The sequence below is a fragment of the Microplitis mediator genome, chromosome 9 (genome assembly GCF_029852145.1).
Source record: "Microplitis mediator isolate UGA2020A chromosome 9, iyMicMedi2.1, whole genome shotgun sequence".
Taxonomy (NCBI): domain Eukaryota; kingdom Metazoa; phylum Arthropoda; class Insecta; order Hymenoptera; family Braconidae; genus Microplitis; species Microplitis mediator.
Window position 1 is genome coordinate 14,564,216 of NC_079977.1, and position 15,604 is coordinate 14,579,819.

A 15,604-nucleotide genomic window follows, 5' to 3' on the forward strand; every position below is an offset into this window, starting at 1 on the left:
TTGTTGAGCCTGATTTTGTTGTATTATTGCATTTACTAACAGTTTTAAAATTTAACTTGGGGGTTTTTCCTTACACTTATTGGCATTGAAATATTTTCTACTGGTAAATCAAATTTTCTGTCAATTTAGGGTTAAAACTTTATTTGTATGAGCGCATTTAAAAAAATCTGACAATTGTCAAATGCTGTGTTTTAAAATCGGGCAGCTGACCAATCCATTCAACAACAGCCTAGAAAATTTCCAAAGATAAAAACACCAGCACTGCTATGGAAAATTTTCAAAAGTAAAAAACGTTTGTAATAAATTGAAGTTCATTTATTGGCTTGTTTTTATCTTAAGGCTTTGATGTACAAAAATTTTTATTGCTTGTCTTGAATTTTGAAGAAATAACTTGAAATCAAATTAATAGATGAACTTACCGCATTAGATACTTGTTTATTTGTAATCAACGACTTAAACATTTAAATATCTCATAAAAAAATTTTAAAAGACAACGTTTTGAATTAGATAAAATAATTCATTGACAATCAATAGTACATACGGGATCAATAATAAATAAATAGTTGTTATCCTTAAAATTCTCAACAGTATAACAGACTGATTTTAAATTATCAATGTCAACAACGAGTAATTCTGTGTTATCAATTATTTTACTCATGTGTATGGAATCTATCATTACATCGGTCAATGCTTCGAAAGATGTTGTTGTTTCTAATTTCTTAATAATGGCATAAAATTTTGAATTTGCATCACAATTTTCACATCTACTGACACAATCACAGAAACACAATTGAATGAATTTTGAAATTAAACCGAATTCACAACTATTGAGGTCAGCATTAAAATATTTTACATACATCGAATTAATTTTTCTTTTCCGCTGGTATAATTGAGATTCGTAAACAGTTCTATTTTTTAATAATTTCTGAAATTCGTACATTTTTGTGACATCATCCATATTATTGACGATAGATAAACGAGTTAATAAATCATGAGGTAAATCATTGATGCGTTTGCTAGTTCCAATAATAAATGTACAGTAGACTCTCGATAACTCGAACCTCGTTAAGTCGAAATCCTCGGTAACTCGAAAAAAATTTGTATTCCCTTCCGCTGAACCCTTAAATACGCGATATCTCGAATTATTTAGACTCTGTAACTCGAACTTAGTATCGTTTCCCTTCCGGTATCGATTAGGCATATTTATACTCTATAACTCGAATTTTAAAAGTGAATCTCTATAAGTCGAAGTTAGTAAAATTTAAGTACGTTTTTCTCCGTACTTTCCAGGCTTATAGCAATCAAATCTTAATTCCTGTAGGAATGTTCAATGCTTCTTACATTCTTGTTTGTAGTGTATATTTTCTCTCTAAATTATTTTCTTGCAAAGTTGTTGACTGCTAATCAGTTCGTATCTAGACATCATGAGTGCTAAACGAAAATTAACAACTTTAACTTTACAAGAAAAGTTCGATGTTATTAACACGGTAAAAACTGGGATGAAGAAAAAAGACGTAGCAGCTCAATACGGGATACCTGCTAGTACTTTATCAACCATAATTAAAAATGAAGCTGAAATTTTATTAAGGTACGAGAAAAGTGGAAACATATCATACAAAAGAAGACGAGTGGCTGAATTTCCTGACTTTGAAGAAGGTCTACTGACCTGGTTTAAGCAGTGCCGCGACAAAAACATAAGTGTATCTGGTCGTGTTTTACGCGAGAAGGCTGAAGAATATTCGAAACTGCTTGGACACAATTCTTTTCGTGCTAATAATGGCTGGTTGGTAAATTTTAAAAAACGTCACAATCTTGTTTTTAAAAAAATTTGCGGTGAAAGTGTGAGTGTGAACAATCAGGTATGTGACGAATGGTTAATTGAATTGAAACGGTTATTAAAGGATTACGAGCCAAAAGATATATTTAATGCTGATGAGACCGGCCTTTTCTTCAAGTGTCTACCTGACAAAACACTGATTTTTAAGAATGAGAAATGCTATGGTGGAAAACATAGCAAAGAGCGATTGACAATATTGCTAGCAACAAATATGACAGGATCAGAAAAATTGAAACCGTTAGTTATTGGGAAATCTAAAAAACCACGTTGTTTTTCTGGCTGTAAATCTTTGCCATTGGACTATGAAGCTAACACGAAAGCCTGGATGACATCTGAAATATTCAAGGAATGGCTACTGAAAATTGACAAAAAAATGATTAAGGATAAACGTAACATATTGCTTTTCATTGATAACTGTACAGCTCACAACGTAATTCCACCATTAAAAGCCATAAAAGTTAAATTTCTGCCGCCGAATACGACATCTAAACTACAGCCCCTAGATCAAGGAATAATTAAAAATTTCAAATCCTATTATAGAAAGGAAGTTGTAAGAAAACTTATAGGTGATATGGAACAACATTCAAATTCACCTATTACTGTACTGCAGGCAATGAGGATGGCAGATAAAGCGTGGAGGAGTGTATCTGCAAGAACAATATCGAATTGCTTTAACAGTTGCGGATTTTCGATGCCACTTAATACGTCTACTCCTGAAGATGTTCTTAAAGAAGTTCTTGAAGATGCTAATTTAGATGAATTACAAGCAGATTGGAATCAACTTCAAAACATAGAAGTTCAGTTCGAAGATTACGTGACTTGTGATGATGATCTAGCGACCACTGGAACGCTGACTGATGCTGAAATAATTGACATTGTAAATCAGAATGATACTGTTAATCCAGATGACCTCGATGACGCTGATTTATCTAATTCTGAACCAGCAATTACAACTAAACAAGCTAGAGAAGCAGTTGACACACTACGATCCTATGTCGAAAGATGTATTGACATTGAGGATCATGTATTCGATTCACTTTTTAAACTTGAAAAATTAATTGATAAAAAATCTGAGAATTCTTTACTTCAGAAAAAAATAACAGAATTTATGTAATATTTTTTTCCTCAATAATTGATAATTTTTTAAAATAAATATGCTTCATATAACAGAAATCAATTTTTTTCTTAATTTTTAGTCTAATCTTCTTGCAAATTTCGAACATCTTGTTAAGTCGAAAACTCGTTAACTCGAAGTTTTTATCACTTCCCTTGAGGTTCGAGTTATCGAGAGTCCACTGTATTAGCAGATATTTTTTTTAATTTACGCCTATTCTTTCCACTCAGCTCTAATCTTTCACAGAATGAAACTATCTGAGAGCCAGGAAAGAAGGTTTTGAATTTTTCTTGAGTTATGTTAATGAATATTGTTACAGCAGAAGAGATTTGAAGCTGAACATACCGGGTTCCATGAATAAGTTTTTTTAACAGACCATTTAAACCTTCGAATGGATAACATGATGTCACCCAAAGTGGTCCTAAATCTCGAACAACATTGGGTAAATGGAGCAGATGGTGAAGATTGCAAGTCATATGATTAAGACCGTATAAATCTTCAAATCTTCCTACGAATTCAGAGAGTAATCGCGATGCCAATGTAATCATCTGATCAGAAATACTTTCTTGATGCAACAGAGAAACGGCCGAGACAAAAAACTTTAAATGATCAAAGTAAGTTTTATCCATCAAATCATGGAGAAGCGGCAAGGAGTAATATAAAAGGAAAGCTCGGAACTCATGTGCTTTCCAATACTTTATATCAGATATTGATCGTGGGAGTCTGAGTACATTACACGGCGGCCGAATAGATCGAATTCTTGAATTGATCTCGTCAACGTATCGATACATCGAAGCTCCATGGGTCGCAAATTGTTTGTCAAATAACAATGAAAACAATTTGTTGCAGACGCCTAAGTCAACACAATGCATGGAATCAACTGCAGTGGTTCTAATAAAGTCATAGCAAATTTTGGATAAAAACGTAGGACCTTTTACCCCCTTCACTGGTTTATTTGAATTTATCGCACTTTTCGCGTATTTGATAGTTTCTTCGGTAGTTCGGTTCTTTAATGGTATCTTGTAACGATACGATTGAACGTGGTTGACCTTTTCACTTTCAACTTTACATTTTTGACATCCGTAACGAGCCATATGTGGAGACATGTTTAGAAATTGTGCTTTTGCAGGCAAATCTAGAGTACCGCACATAATGAAGCCTTGTACAAGCAGTGGAAGATTTAAACCCGGAACGTTAAAATGAAAGCCTTCGTACAAGATTTTGAGCTCATTATAGAATGCAGACATGAATTTGTTAGCATCAGGTTTTTCATAACCGAACCATAAACCTGCAAATATAGTATTTTCAGGTTTTATTCGTTCCAAAAATGGTAACTCGTTAATCCTCAGAAAGAAAGGCCATATATTGAATTTCGAAGACTTGAATGGAGAAACGCCATCTGTATTCCATGTAAATGAAATATTCGCACATTTAGAGAGAAGTTGATTAATATTCATAAACGAACTGTAGACATTGCCATCATAAATATCTTCTTTATTTCTAATGTTTAATTTGGTTCTAGTAAAACGATATTTCAATAAATCATAAAATCCGCTGCGTGAAAACATTGCTGATAACTGAGCAAGGATAGACATAGTGATAAAATAAGGAGCACTAGAATCTTTAGTAGTAACGTGTTCGCAATTAGGGCATCTACCATACTCAGATGGCAACGAAAAGTGACACTGGGGACAGAAAAAATGACGATCATAATTGATTCTCAAACGATCAAAGTATTTTTTGAATTTATACTTAGTTTTTAAACAATGGTTGGGCTCAATGCAATGGGCACTTATAAGTGATAATAAATCTGACAAAAGAGCATCAGAAACTTTATGACGCAAAGTAAAAAGAAGAATAGCAAGTGAACTTTCGTGAAAAGAAAGAGGTGCTCCAGGATAAAGAGGTTTTTCAGAAATATTATCATTAGAATCACTTTCTTCAGACGATAAGCTTTCCTCAGAAGATATGCTTCGTCCACTATCAGAAGCTTGGGAAGAATAACAGGAAAACAGTGTCTCATGACTAGAAATAGAAATCCAATCATCGTCTTCAGAATTTGAATGATTTTCTTCTAAAGAAGGTGATATTCTTCCATTCAACAGCTCCAAGATGTCTTCTGCATTGTAACTGTCAGAAAATAGATCAGGAATAGTTGAATCTATAAATGAAAATAGAAAAGAAAATATCAGTCGTGATTATTAAAGAAAAAAATTTTACAAAGATCGTAAGAGTAAACCGGATAATGAGCAGTATAAACATGAACTGACCTAAATTCTATAAAACAGTGTTCTAACTCAAGATGTAATTGAAACAGAAACAAGAACGAGGCAAGCAATGTTTAAAAATTTTAGACAAGAACTGATAAATTCTATTTTCTCGTCGAAAAACTGTTGCAAAATGAAGTTTTGAAATTAGGAATTGATCAGAAAATAAAAGTTACTTCTCGAATTTATTAAGCATTGTAAGGATGTAATAAAGCTGCTCTCCGAAAATAATAAATACTAAAACCAATCGTAAGTACTTAAAATACGAATAATTTGATAGCTCCATCACCTACAATGCTCTCGAAATTTGAAATAATATTAACTAAACTTGGAGGTTTGTATAAAAAAGCTCTTCTAAAATCACCAAATAACGTAAGCACACGCACCGGCACAAAATTTAGATATTTAACTCCACTAAAGTGAAGTACAACCTCTACTAAAGTACTCAAAATTTGTTTCAGTATTTACGTCATTGAATTGATAATGCAACTGAATCTAACCACCAAAGTTTCTAGCGAAAATAATAATCAGTGCTGACCGAATATTTTTAAAGCTCGATCTCCTCAACCTTTCTCGAAGGATCATAGAATACTTTATCGATACATTAGCTAGGTCACGAAAGCTCTCTTAAAATTAAAAAATACCGTAACCACCAGTCTGTTTTTTTATCGCGACCGAATTTTATGCTTCAGTCACCGAAACCTTCAACATTTCTCGAAAAATTTTATCAGAGAAATAGTTTGGTTACAGAAGCTCTCCTGAAATTACCAATTACCCCGAAGAACACCTGCCTATTTTTTATCACAACCGAATTTAATGCTTCACCGTCACCGAAACCTTCAACATTTCTTGAAAAATTTTATCAGAAAAATAGTTTGGTTATGAAAGCTCTCCGAAAATTACCAAGTACCCTGCTACCCGCATGTTGTTTCGCCACAAACGTATTCAATGCTCCATCTCCACCAAAGCCTTTCAAACTATTCAAATTACTTTATCAGAAAAATCATTCGGTTATGAAAGCTCTTCCGAAATTACCAAATACCGCGACTAACCGTCTGTTCTTTTATCACAGCCGAATTGAACGATTTTCCTTCGACAAGGTCCTCAAAATTTCTTAATCAATTGTATAAGAAAAAAAATAGCTGAGTTATAAAAGCTCTCCAAAAATTACTAAATACCTGACCGACCGGGAAAAAATGATCAGACCTGATCAGACATGAACAGGCATGAGTCTTCAGGCCTGATCAGGCCTGATCATACATGGTCAGGTCTGAAAGCTCATTGTTACTTTTAATTAATTATTTTGCTTAATTTTATTGATATAGTACTTGATAGAGTCATACGAAATTCTCTATAATGAATTAAAATAAAAAAAAAAATGATTATATATAATTGTACGGCTGTAACACCAGCAGTCACCCATCCAACTACTAACCACGCTCAATGCTGCTTAACTTTGGTGATATCCGTGCGCCTTGAAGTTCTCGCCTGCTGTGCTGCTATCTTATGTGTCAAAAATTTTATGAATCATATAACGTATCAAATAAGTTTATCATAGATATAATATAAAAATTGATTTTATATTTTTGGATCGTCTTAATTTATTTATTTAACCTAATCTTATTATAACATCACATTTATTTAAATAATAAAATAAGTATTGATTTTAATATTACGCAGGAGCAGAGCAGACCAAAATTTTCCTTAGGAAATGTAATAAATTTTTTTATTTCAAAATTATTTAAACGTAATGATGAAAATAGTTTTGCACATTTTGTGATGACCAAAAAAATTTTTTTTGTCAAATAAAAAATTTTTATTACATCTCTGAATATGCAAGTCTGATCAGATCTATCCCGGAAAAAAATCATCAGACCTGACCATGCCTGTTCATGTATTATCAGGCCTGAAATTAGACCTGCTCATGCCTGTTCATGTATGATCAGGCCGGTAATTAGACATGGTCATGCCTGTCCACGTCTGTTCATGTCTGAAGCGTTAAATACGCTCAGGCCTGATCATACCTGCCCATGCCTGTCCATATCTGTTCATCCCTGTTCATGTCTGAAGCGTTAAGTACGCTCAGGCCTGATCATACCTGTCCATGTCTGTTCGTGTCTGAAGGGTTAAATACGCTCATGCCTGTTTATGTCTGATCAGGCCTGTCCATACCTATTCATATCTGATCAGGCCTGTCCATGCCTGAAGGGTTAAATACGCTCATGTCTGATCAGGCCTGTGCATGCATTTTCATGTTTGAAGCATTAAATATGCTCAGGCCTGTTCATGCCTGTCCATGCCTAGGCATGAACCCTTCAGACATGAACAGGCCTGAGCGTATTTGACGCTTCAGGCATGGACCGGCATGATCATGTTTAATTTTAGGCCTGATCATACATGAACAGGCATTATCAGGTATAATTTCAGGCCTGATCATACATGAACAGGCATGGTCAGGTCTGATCATTTTTTCCCGGGCACTTGTCTTTTTTTTTACCTCTACCGGATTTAGTGCTTCAGCTTCTCCGAGACCCTCAGAATTTTTTGAATTATTTTATCAGAGCAATAGTTTTGTTACAAAAGCTCTCCAAAAATTACCAATTACCTCGAACATCTGTCTGTTTTTTTTTATCACGGCCGAATTTAATGCTTCACCTCCACCGGGGCCCTTGAAACTCTTAAAATGATTCTATTGAAAAAAATAGTTTACTTTCAAAAGCTCTCCTACAATGACTTAACAATGATTACCTGTCTGTTTTTTTTATTACGTTGATTTGGTTATTAAAGCTCTCCAACTATCACCAAGTACTCTGATCACCTGTCTTTTTATTAGATTTCATAGAAATCTAACTATTGCATTGGTCCTCATGACGGAACTTTTGAAAAATTTGGTATATTCCGACTTTTCAAAATTTCTCGAAAAATTTTATTAGAAAAATAGTTTAGTTATAAAAGCTCTCCAAATATTACTAAGTACCCTGACCACTTATCTGTATTTTATCACGTCCGAATTTAATGCTCCACCTTCACTGATGCTCTTGAAACTTTTTAAATGATTATGTTAAAAGAAAAAGTTTGCTTTCAGAAGCTCTCCCAAAATTATCAAGCACTCTGACCACCTGTCTGATTTTTTTATCACGACTAAATTTAATAATGCTCCACCTCCGGCGAGGCCCTCAAAATATTTTAAATTATTTTATCAGAAAAATAGTTTGGTTACAAAAGCTCTCCCAAAATTACCAAGTACCCTGACCACCTGTCTGCTTTTTTATCACGAACGAATTTTATGTTCCACCTCCACCGAGATCCTCAAAATTTAATAAATTATTTTTATCGGAAAAATAGTTCATTTATAAATGCTCTCTAAAAATTTTTAAGTATCCTGACCACCCGCATGTTTTTCTTTATTAAGATTTTAAATTTAATGCTTTACCTCCTCCGAGGCCCTAGATTTTTTTTTAATTATTTTATCAGAAATATAGTTTGGTTACAAAAGCTCTCCCAAAATTACCAAGTACCCCGACCAGCCAGATATTTTTTCATTACGAACGTATTTAATGCTCCACCCCTACCGAGGCCCTTAAAACTTTTTAAATTATTCTATTAAAAAAAAATAGTTTGCCTCCAAAAACTCTTCTGACATTACCAAGTACCGTGACCACCCGTCTGTTTTTTCATCACAAACGACTGTAGAGCTTTGGCTCCACTAAGTTTCAATATTTCTTCAAATATTTTCGAAAATGGATGGATTAATTTTTTACCTCGATTTTCAATCTCCTGGAACTCTGCATCACTTGGTTCTGCCCATTCCGAGTCACTCGATGAACTCCACGCGCAAGATTCGTTTCCTGTACTCACGAATTTCAATTATTAAAGTATTTTATTATTTATGTCATAGTTTGTACCTGTTGTTTCGCTATTTTCCGAGTCCTCTCTTGTGCTCGTTTCCGCATCTGACTGATCTTCTCTATTTCTACTATTTTCGCATTCTTCTTCCCTTATCATCCGCAATATTTTGTATTGGTATGATCTGGAGTATTCCTCGAATGATTTCACTCTCTTGGGCATCTTAATTTTTTTTTTCTTTAATTCGTAACTTTGTTGGTTACTTTTATTTATTTATTTTTTGTCTTTTTGTCGTTGCTTAATGGGATTTTATTTATCTATTTATTTAGTCAATTGTTTGTTATTTGGTTACCGTTGCCGTAACGTTAATTACTATTATCCATGGTAACGTTGTTTATTCACATCTAACCTCGAACGAGTTTATTAAAAATATATTTGTCAATATTGGTTTATTGATTTATCAAAACTTTCTTTAATCGTATCGTGAAATAATGCAACTCTGGGCTCTTGTCTTATGGTCTCAATCGTGCGAACGTGATATTTTAAAATATGATAGCATTAAATTCAACAAATCTGGTGACGCATCGGCCAAATGTAAAAATAAGTTTTATGCATTACAAATCCTACGCACAAGCGGTAAGTTAATTAATTATCAACGCGTGATTATTTTTTTTCCGACCAATGTAAGGCAGATAATTGAAAAATTATTTTTTTTTATAATTTTTTGTTTTGAATAATACTTAAAAATAATTGCTTAGACTTATTTTCTATTTATGTTTTTTTATTGTGTTCTTTTTTTTTTACTTTCCAAATCACATAGCGTTCGTAGATTTCATTTTCAAAATTCCGTTTACTATAATTTATTTATTAATTTTTCTCTGTCATAACTTTTCACTCGTTTTTTACGTATGTCTTATTATTAGAAGATAAAGAATGGCTAGAATCTTTGGAGGTTGATACTAATGGTAATGTTAAGTTACCACAAAATCTACAAGACAACAACAAGGCGGGGAAAGAGAAAGAGAACGGCGCAAAGAAGAAGAAAACTCCAGTAAACAATGCTGAGGGAAAAAGCTCTATAGACGGCGTGAAAAATATCCTTGGTGATATTTTTCCATCATCAAAGGTTGCAGAGTCCTCAAGTTCTGACGGTGATCTTTCGGATCGTGGGTATTCACCAACTCAGGAGGAGAAAATAGTCGATCCTCGCACTGGATCTAGAGTCACAATCGTAAAGGCTAATATTGAGTATGATAAACGGATTGAAAAAAAATTTGTTTGCAGTACTTGTAAAGCTTCTCAAAAAGGTACATTTTTTAATAGATTAAAAAAATATTCTGATTAGTTTTCTTATCTTTTATTCTATCGTTTTTTACTGTAAAATATTCTTAACTACGTATTGTTTTATTTTAATTTTCGTATTGGTTTTCTCACAATATTGACATAATTAAATGCAATTCAAAATTTCCTTAATTAACCGAAAAGTACTAATATTTTTAATCGATGTCTCAAACCTTTTTTTTATACTAAATTTATTTTGTCCAAAGATTTTACAAGAGGCTACGAGATAAGTATAGAGTTAATGGATTTTTTCCGGGAAAAAATAAGCCAATTTGGTACACAGAAAACAGACCATTTGAAGCCACCGTCTCAGTCTCTTCAGTCTACGATTTCAACTGCAAAGTCTTCCGGAAGTATTTTTCAGCCTTCTGAATTCCATTCGACTAAGATCAAAGATGTCTCAGACCAAGCTGAACATCATGACTTGGATTTTAATCGATACTCTCGCAGTCTAGATCCGACATTAGTGCTCAAGCCTAAAGATTGTTCCAGTGGATATCGTAAACAATCTAGTTCTCAACACTCAAGAAAAATTTTACCGAACAACCAAGGACCTCTGAAACAACCCAAGAAAGCTGCTGATTCTCATCTTATTACTTACAATTCTCCTAGCCCTGAAAATTTGTCTCCGTATCGTTCTCATCCGACACAAGAACAAGTCATTATTTCTCCGTCACCAAGTACTGGAATAAAATTGAATCCACAACCTAAAGAATCGTCAAACAAAGATCCTGTTAAAAGAATAATTAATAATAAAACTGATGACAAGGACGATCTGCCTCCATGGAACGTTGCATCAGATAAAAAAGTTGGTCAAAATGTTAAACTTCATCCTATGATTTAATCATTAAAATTTATTAGACTGTAAAGTGTATCAATTTTATCTGAAAAATAATTGAATCTAACCTCTTCACTTAGGAACAGCTTGGGGAAAATTCTGGCGTTTTCATTAACAGTGTGAATTTAAAGTACGTGAAAACTAAATTCAAAGAGGATTCTCCTGAAACAGCACGACGTTTATTCAAGTACATCATTGGCGAAGAACTATGAAAGACAATGAGCAGAACCGGTGGAAACGGATGGAAACCATTACCTTTAGATGTTTATCAATCGGTCTATGGTAAATATGGAATCGTAAAATCGTAGAATTGACTTTTAATGAATTTTTGAAAATGTTTAATTCTGTTGATTTCATTAATGATTTTCTTGCTCTACAGATTTTAGTTTTGTTGTTCACTTAGTGAATTTTACACAAAACTGTCTCAAAAGCAAGTTCCCTACAAAACGACTGTGTGCTTGCACCATTCTGACTTCGAAATTTGATTTGTAGTGTAATCTTCAGAATTTTCTATTCTATAAATTTCTTAAACTATTTTCATGCTCTATAAAACTCACTTTTATTGTCAACACAATGGATTTCGTACAAAATTGTCTCAAAAGCTAATTCTCTGCCCGGTTATTTAGGGTGAAATCTTCAAGATTTTCAATTTTAAAAATGTTTTTTAACTATTTTTATGTTCTAGAGATTTTAATTTTGTTGTTCAGTCGGTGACTTGTGTATAAAATTGTCCCAAAAGCTAGTTTCCTGCCCAACGACTATGTTCCTGCTAATTTATGACTTTAAAAACTTATTTGAGATAATAACTTCAAAATTTTCAATTTCAAAAATGGTTTTAGATTATTTTTATGTTCTAGAGATTCTAATTTTGCTGTTCACTCAGTTACTTGCATACAAAATGTTCCCAAAAGCTACTTCTCTGCCCAACAACTGTGTTCCTGCTAAATTATAAGTTCAAAAATTTATTTTGGGTGAAATCTTAAAAATTTTCAATTTCAAAAGTGGTTTTAAATTATTTATATGTTCTAGAAATTTTCAATTTGTTGTTTACTCAGTGACTTGTGTACAAAATTGTCCCAAAAGCTAGTTTTCTGCCCAACGACTGTGTTTCTGCAAAGTTATGACTTTAAAAACTTATTTGAGATAATATCTTCAAAATTATCAATTTCAAAAATAGTTTTAGATTATTTTTATGTTTTAGAGATTCTAATTTTGTTGTTCACTCAGTGACTTGTGTACAAAATTGTCCCAAAAGCTAGTTTTCTGCCCACCGTCTGAGTTTTTGCTAAATTATGACTTTTAAAACTTATTTGAGATAATATCTTCAAAATTTTTGATTTTAAAAATGGTTTTTGACTATTTTTATCTTCTGTAGATTTCAATTTTGCTGTTCACTCAGTTACTTGTATACCAAATGTTCCCAACAGCTAGTTTTCTGCCCAAAGATTGTGTTCCAGCTAAATTATGAATTCAAAAATTTATTTGTGTTGAAATCGTTAAAATTTTCAATTTTAAAAATGGTTTGAGACTATTTTTATCTTCTGTAGATTTTAATTTTGCTGTTCACTCAGTGACTAGTGGACAAAATTGTCCCAAAAGCTAGTTTTCTGCCCAACGACTGTGTTTCTGCTAAGTTATGACTTTAATAATTTATTTTAGATAATATCTTCAAAATTTTTAATTTACAAAATGGTTCTAGACTATTTTAATTGTCTATAGATTTTAATTTCGCTGTTTACTCAGTTACTTGTATACAAAATGTTCTCAAAAGCTAGTTTTCCGTCAAACGACTTTGTTCCTGCTAAATAATGACTTCAAAAGTTTACTTGGGATAATATCTTCAAAATTTTCAATTTTAAAAATGGTTCAAAATTATTCTCATGTTCTATAGATTTTAATTTTTTCTGTTCACCCACCGACTTGTGTACAATATTGTCCCAAGAGCTTGTTTTCTGACCAATGACTTTATTTCTGCTAAATTATGACTTCAAAAGTTTATTTGGGATAATATCTTCAAAATTTTTAATTTCAAAAATGGTTCAAAATTATTCTTATGTTCTATAGATTTCAATTTTGTTGTTCACTCACTGACATGCGTTCAAAATTGTCCCTAAATCTAGTTTTCTGCCCAACGACTGTGTTCCTGCTAAATGGTGAATTCAAAAATTTATTTGTGTTGAAATCTCCAAAATTTTCAATTTCAAAAATGGTTTTAGACTATTTTTATCTTCTATAGATTTCAATTTTGCTGTTCACTCAGTTACTTGTATACCAAATGTTCCCAAAAGCTAGTTTTCTGTCCAACGAATGTGTTCCTGCGAAATTATGACGTCAAAAATTTATTTGTGTTGAAATTTTTAAAATTTTCAATTTTAAAAATGGTTTTAGACTATTTTTATGTTCTAAAGATTTTAATTTTGCTGTTCACTCAGTGACTTGAGTACAAAATTGTCCCAAAAGCTAGTTTTCTGCCCACCGTCTGTGTTCCTGCTAAATTATGACTTTAAAAACTTATTTGAGATAATATCTTCAAAATTTTCAATTTCAAAAATGGTTTTATACTATTTTAATCTTCTATAGATCTAATTTCGCTGTTCACTCATTTACTTGCATACAAAATGTTCCCAAAAGCTAGTTTTCTGCCCAACGACTATATTCCTGCTAAATTATAAGTTCAAAAATTTATTTTGGGCGAAATCTTAAAAATTTTCAATTTCAAAAGTGGTTTTAGATTATTTTTATGTTCTAGAGATTTTAATTTTGTTGTTTACTCAGTGACTTGTGTACAAAATTGTCCCAAAAGCTAGTTTTCTGCCCAACGACTGTGTTTCTGCTAAGTTATGACTTTAAAAATTTATTTTAGATAATATCTTCAAAATTTTAAATCTAAAAAATGGTTTTAGACTATTTTAATCGTCTATAGATTTTAATTTCGCTGTTCACCCAGCGACTTGTGTACAATATTGTCCCAAAAGCTAGTTTTCTGTTCAACGACTGTGTTCCTGCTAAATTATGAATTCAAAAATTTTTTTGTGTTCGAAATCTTCAAAATTTTCGAATTATAAAAATTCCTTACACTCTTTTTATGCTCTACCGATTCTATTTTTCTTGTCTAGGCAATGAAATTTATACTGAGTTGTCTTGAAAGCTAGATCTCTCTTCAACAGCTATGTGCCTGCAAAATTACGACTTCAAATATGTATTTGTGGTGAAATCTTCAAAATTCCTTAGGTCTTTTTTATACTCTACAAAAATCATTGCTGTTGTGTTGGTAGTGAATTCTATATAAAATTGTTGTAGCAGCTAGTTTTTTGCCCAAAAACGTGATGGTTGAATTTTTGATGAAAGTAGAATAAATGCTTCTATATCCCAAATTTTACTAGAAGCTCGAATTGACTATATTTATTCGAATTACCACGATTTAAACACCTTATTAAGAATGCGTTTATTTTCTAGATTATGTGAGGTCGCATGCAAAACCAAAATTGTCCTGTGAAAAATTCGAACGGATTGTAACTCAAATGTTTACTTCACTCAGGCGGTTCAATCAAGATTCAAATGCCGCAAACAAAAATAATCGTTCAAAGAATTTATCAACAAGCTCACCGTTTCGCCACTCTTCCGTGGTTCCATCATCGAAGCCAATCAGTGCTTCCAATGCTATGGAAGCCAGATGTAACTCTTCGCTTTTGTCTCCCAATTACTCGTACCGAAAATTACATCATGGTAATACTTCACGTCCGAACAGCAATTCAAGAAGTTCATTATATGATCATCGTTCCACTGATGATCGTTCCTGCTCAAGAAGTCTTTCTCGACACCGTTCCCGCTCAAGAAATCTTTCACGACACCGTTCCCGCTCAAGAAGTCTCGTACGTTACCGTCCACGCGAAAGATCACGAAGCCGTTCCCATTACTCTGTTCACCGTAGTGGTCAAAGCCAGAGTAAACAATCTTACCGCCATGATAAATATTATTAATGCTCAATTCATAATTTTACCTATTTATCTACTTTTTTTTCATTTAAAACAAATACGATTTCTCTTCAATAGTGTTCATTAATTTTATTATTCTCTAAAGTTCATTTATCTCTTTCCTGTTTTGACTTTATATATTAATCAACCCAAATAAAAATTTATGAAAATTGATAAGGCATTACAACTCTCAATTTTTTCCTAGCCATGTAAGTTAAAATTTTTTTTAAATATCTAATTCTTTAGGAAAATTAAAGTTCATATTAAATTATCTATTAAATTATGTATTAAATTATCTATTAAAAATTTACGAGTGTCCTAAGATTATGAATGAAACACCAAGCTAACTAATCAGTCTTCTTCTAGTTCACCAGAGATCTATCACAA

General features: G+C 32.5%; 3 protein-coding genes across 3 annotated transcripts; 2 read left to right on the top strand and 1 right to left on the bottom strand.

The window, feature by feature from the left end:
- Positions 1–1,424: 1,424 nt before the first annotated feature.
- LOC130674182 (tigger transposable element-derived protein 6-like) lies at positions 1,425–3,084 on the top strand. The gene is made up of 3 exons (XM_057479452.1): positions 1,425–1,787; positions 1,902–2,861; positions 3,034–3,084. The coding sequence occupies exons 1-3, from the start codon at positions 1,425–1,427 to the stop codon at positions 3,082–3,084; spliced, it is 1,374 nt and encodes a 457-aa protein (XP_057335435.1).
- LOC130674638 (uncharacterized) lies at positions 2,867–9,860 on the bottom strand. The gene is made up of 3 exons (XM_057480028.1): positions 9,124–9,860; positions 8,980–9,066; positions 2,867–5,112 (listed from the first exon to the last, which is right to left on the bottom strand). Exons 1-3 carry the CDS (start codon positions 9,284–9,286, stop codon positions 3,119–3,121), a joined length of 2,244 nt encoding a protein of 747 aa, XP_057336011.1. The 5' UTR covers positions 9,287–9,860; the 3' UTR covers positions 2,867–3,118.
- Positions 9,311–15,372, top strand: LOC130674640 (uncharacterized). The gene is made up of 5 exons (XM_057480032.1): positions 9,311–9,700; positions 9,988–10,371; positions 10,612–11,213; positions 11,324–11,525; positions 14,700–15,372. The coding sequence occupies exons 1-4, from the start codon at positions 9,556–9,558 to the stop codon at positions 11,453–11,455; spliced, it is 1,263 nt and encodes a 420-aa protein (XP_057336015.1). The 5' UTR covers positions 9,311–9,555; the 3' UTR covers positions 11,456–11,525; positions 14,700–15,372.
- The last annotated feature ends 232 nt before the right edge of the window (positions 15,373–15,604 follow it).

Coding starts and splice junctions, on each gene's coding strand:
- LOC130674638 (XM_057480028.1), bottom strand. CDS start 9,286: ATGCCCAAGAGAGTGAAATCATTCGAGGAATACTCCAGATCATACCAA. Junction 9,067..9,123: donor GGAAAATAGCGAAACAACAG/GTACAAACTATG, acceptor TCGTGAGTACAG/GAAACGAATCTTGCGCGTGG. Junction 5,113..8,979: donor CCAGGAGATTGAAAATCGAG/GTAAAAAATTAA, acceptor TTTCATTTATAG/ATTCAACTATTCCTGATCTA.
- LOC130674640 (XM_057480032.1), top strand. CDS start 9,556: ATGCAACTCTGGGCTCTTGTCTTATGGTCTCAATCGTGCGAACGTGAT. Junction 9,701..9,987: donor ACAAATCCTACGCACAAGCG/GTAAGTTAATTA, acceptor TCTTATTATTAG/AAGATAAAGAATGGCTAGAA. Junction 10,372..10,611: donor TTGTAAAGCTTCTCAAAAAG/GTACATTTTTTA, acceptor TTTTGTCCAAAG/ATTTTACAAGAGGCTACGAG.
- LOC130674182 (XM_057479452.1), top strand. CDS start 1,425: ATGAGTGCTAAACGAAAATTAACAACTTTAACTTTACAAGAAAAGTTC. Junction 1,788..1,901: donor GTGCTAATAATGGCTGGTTG/GTAAATTTTAAA, acceptor CGGTTATTAAAG/GATTACGAGCCAAAAGATAT. Junction 2,862..3,033: donor GTATTGACATTGAGGATCAT/GTATTCGATTCA, acceptor CTTAATTTTTAG/TCTAATCTTCTTGCAAATTT.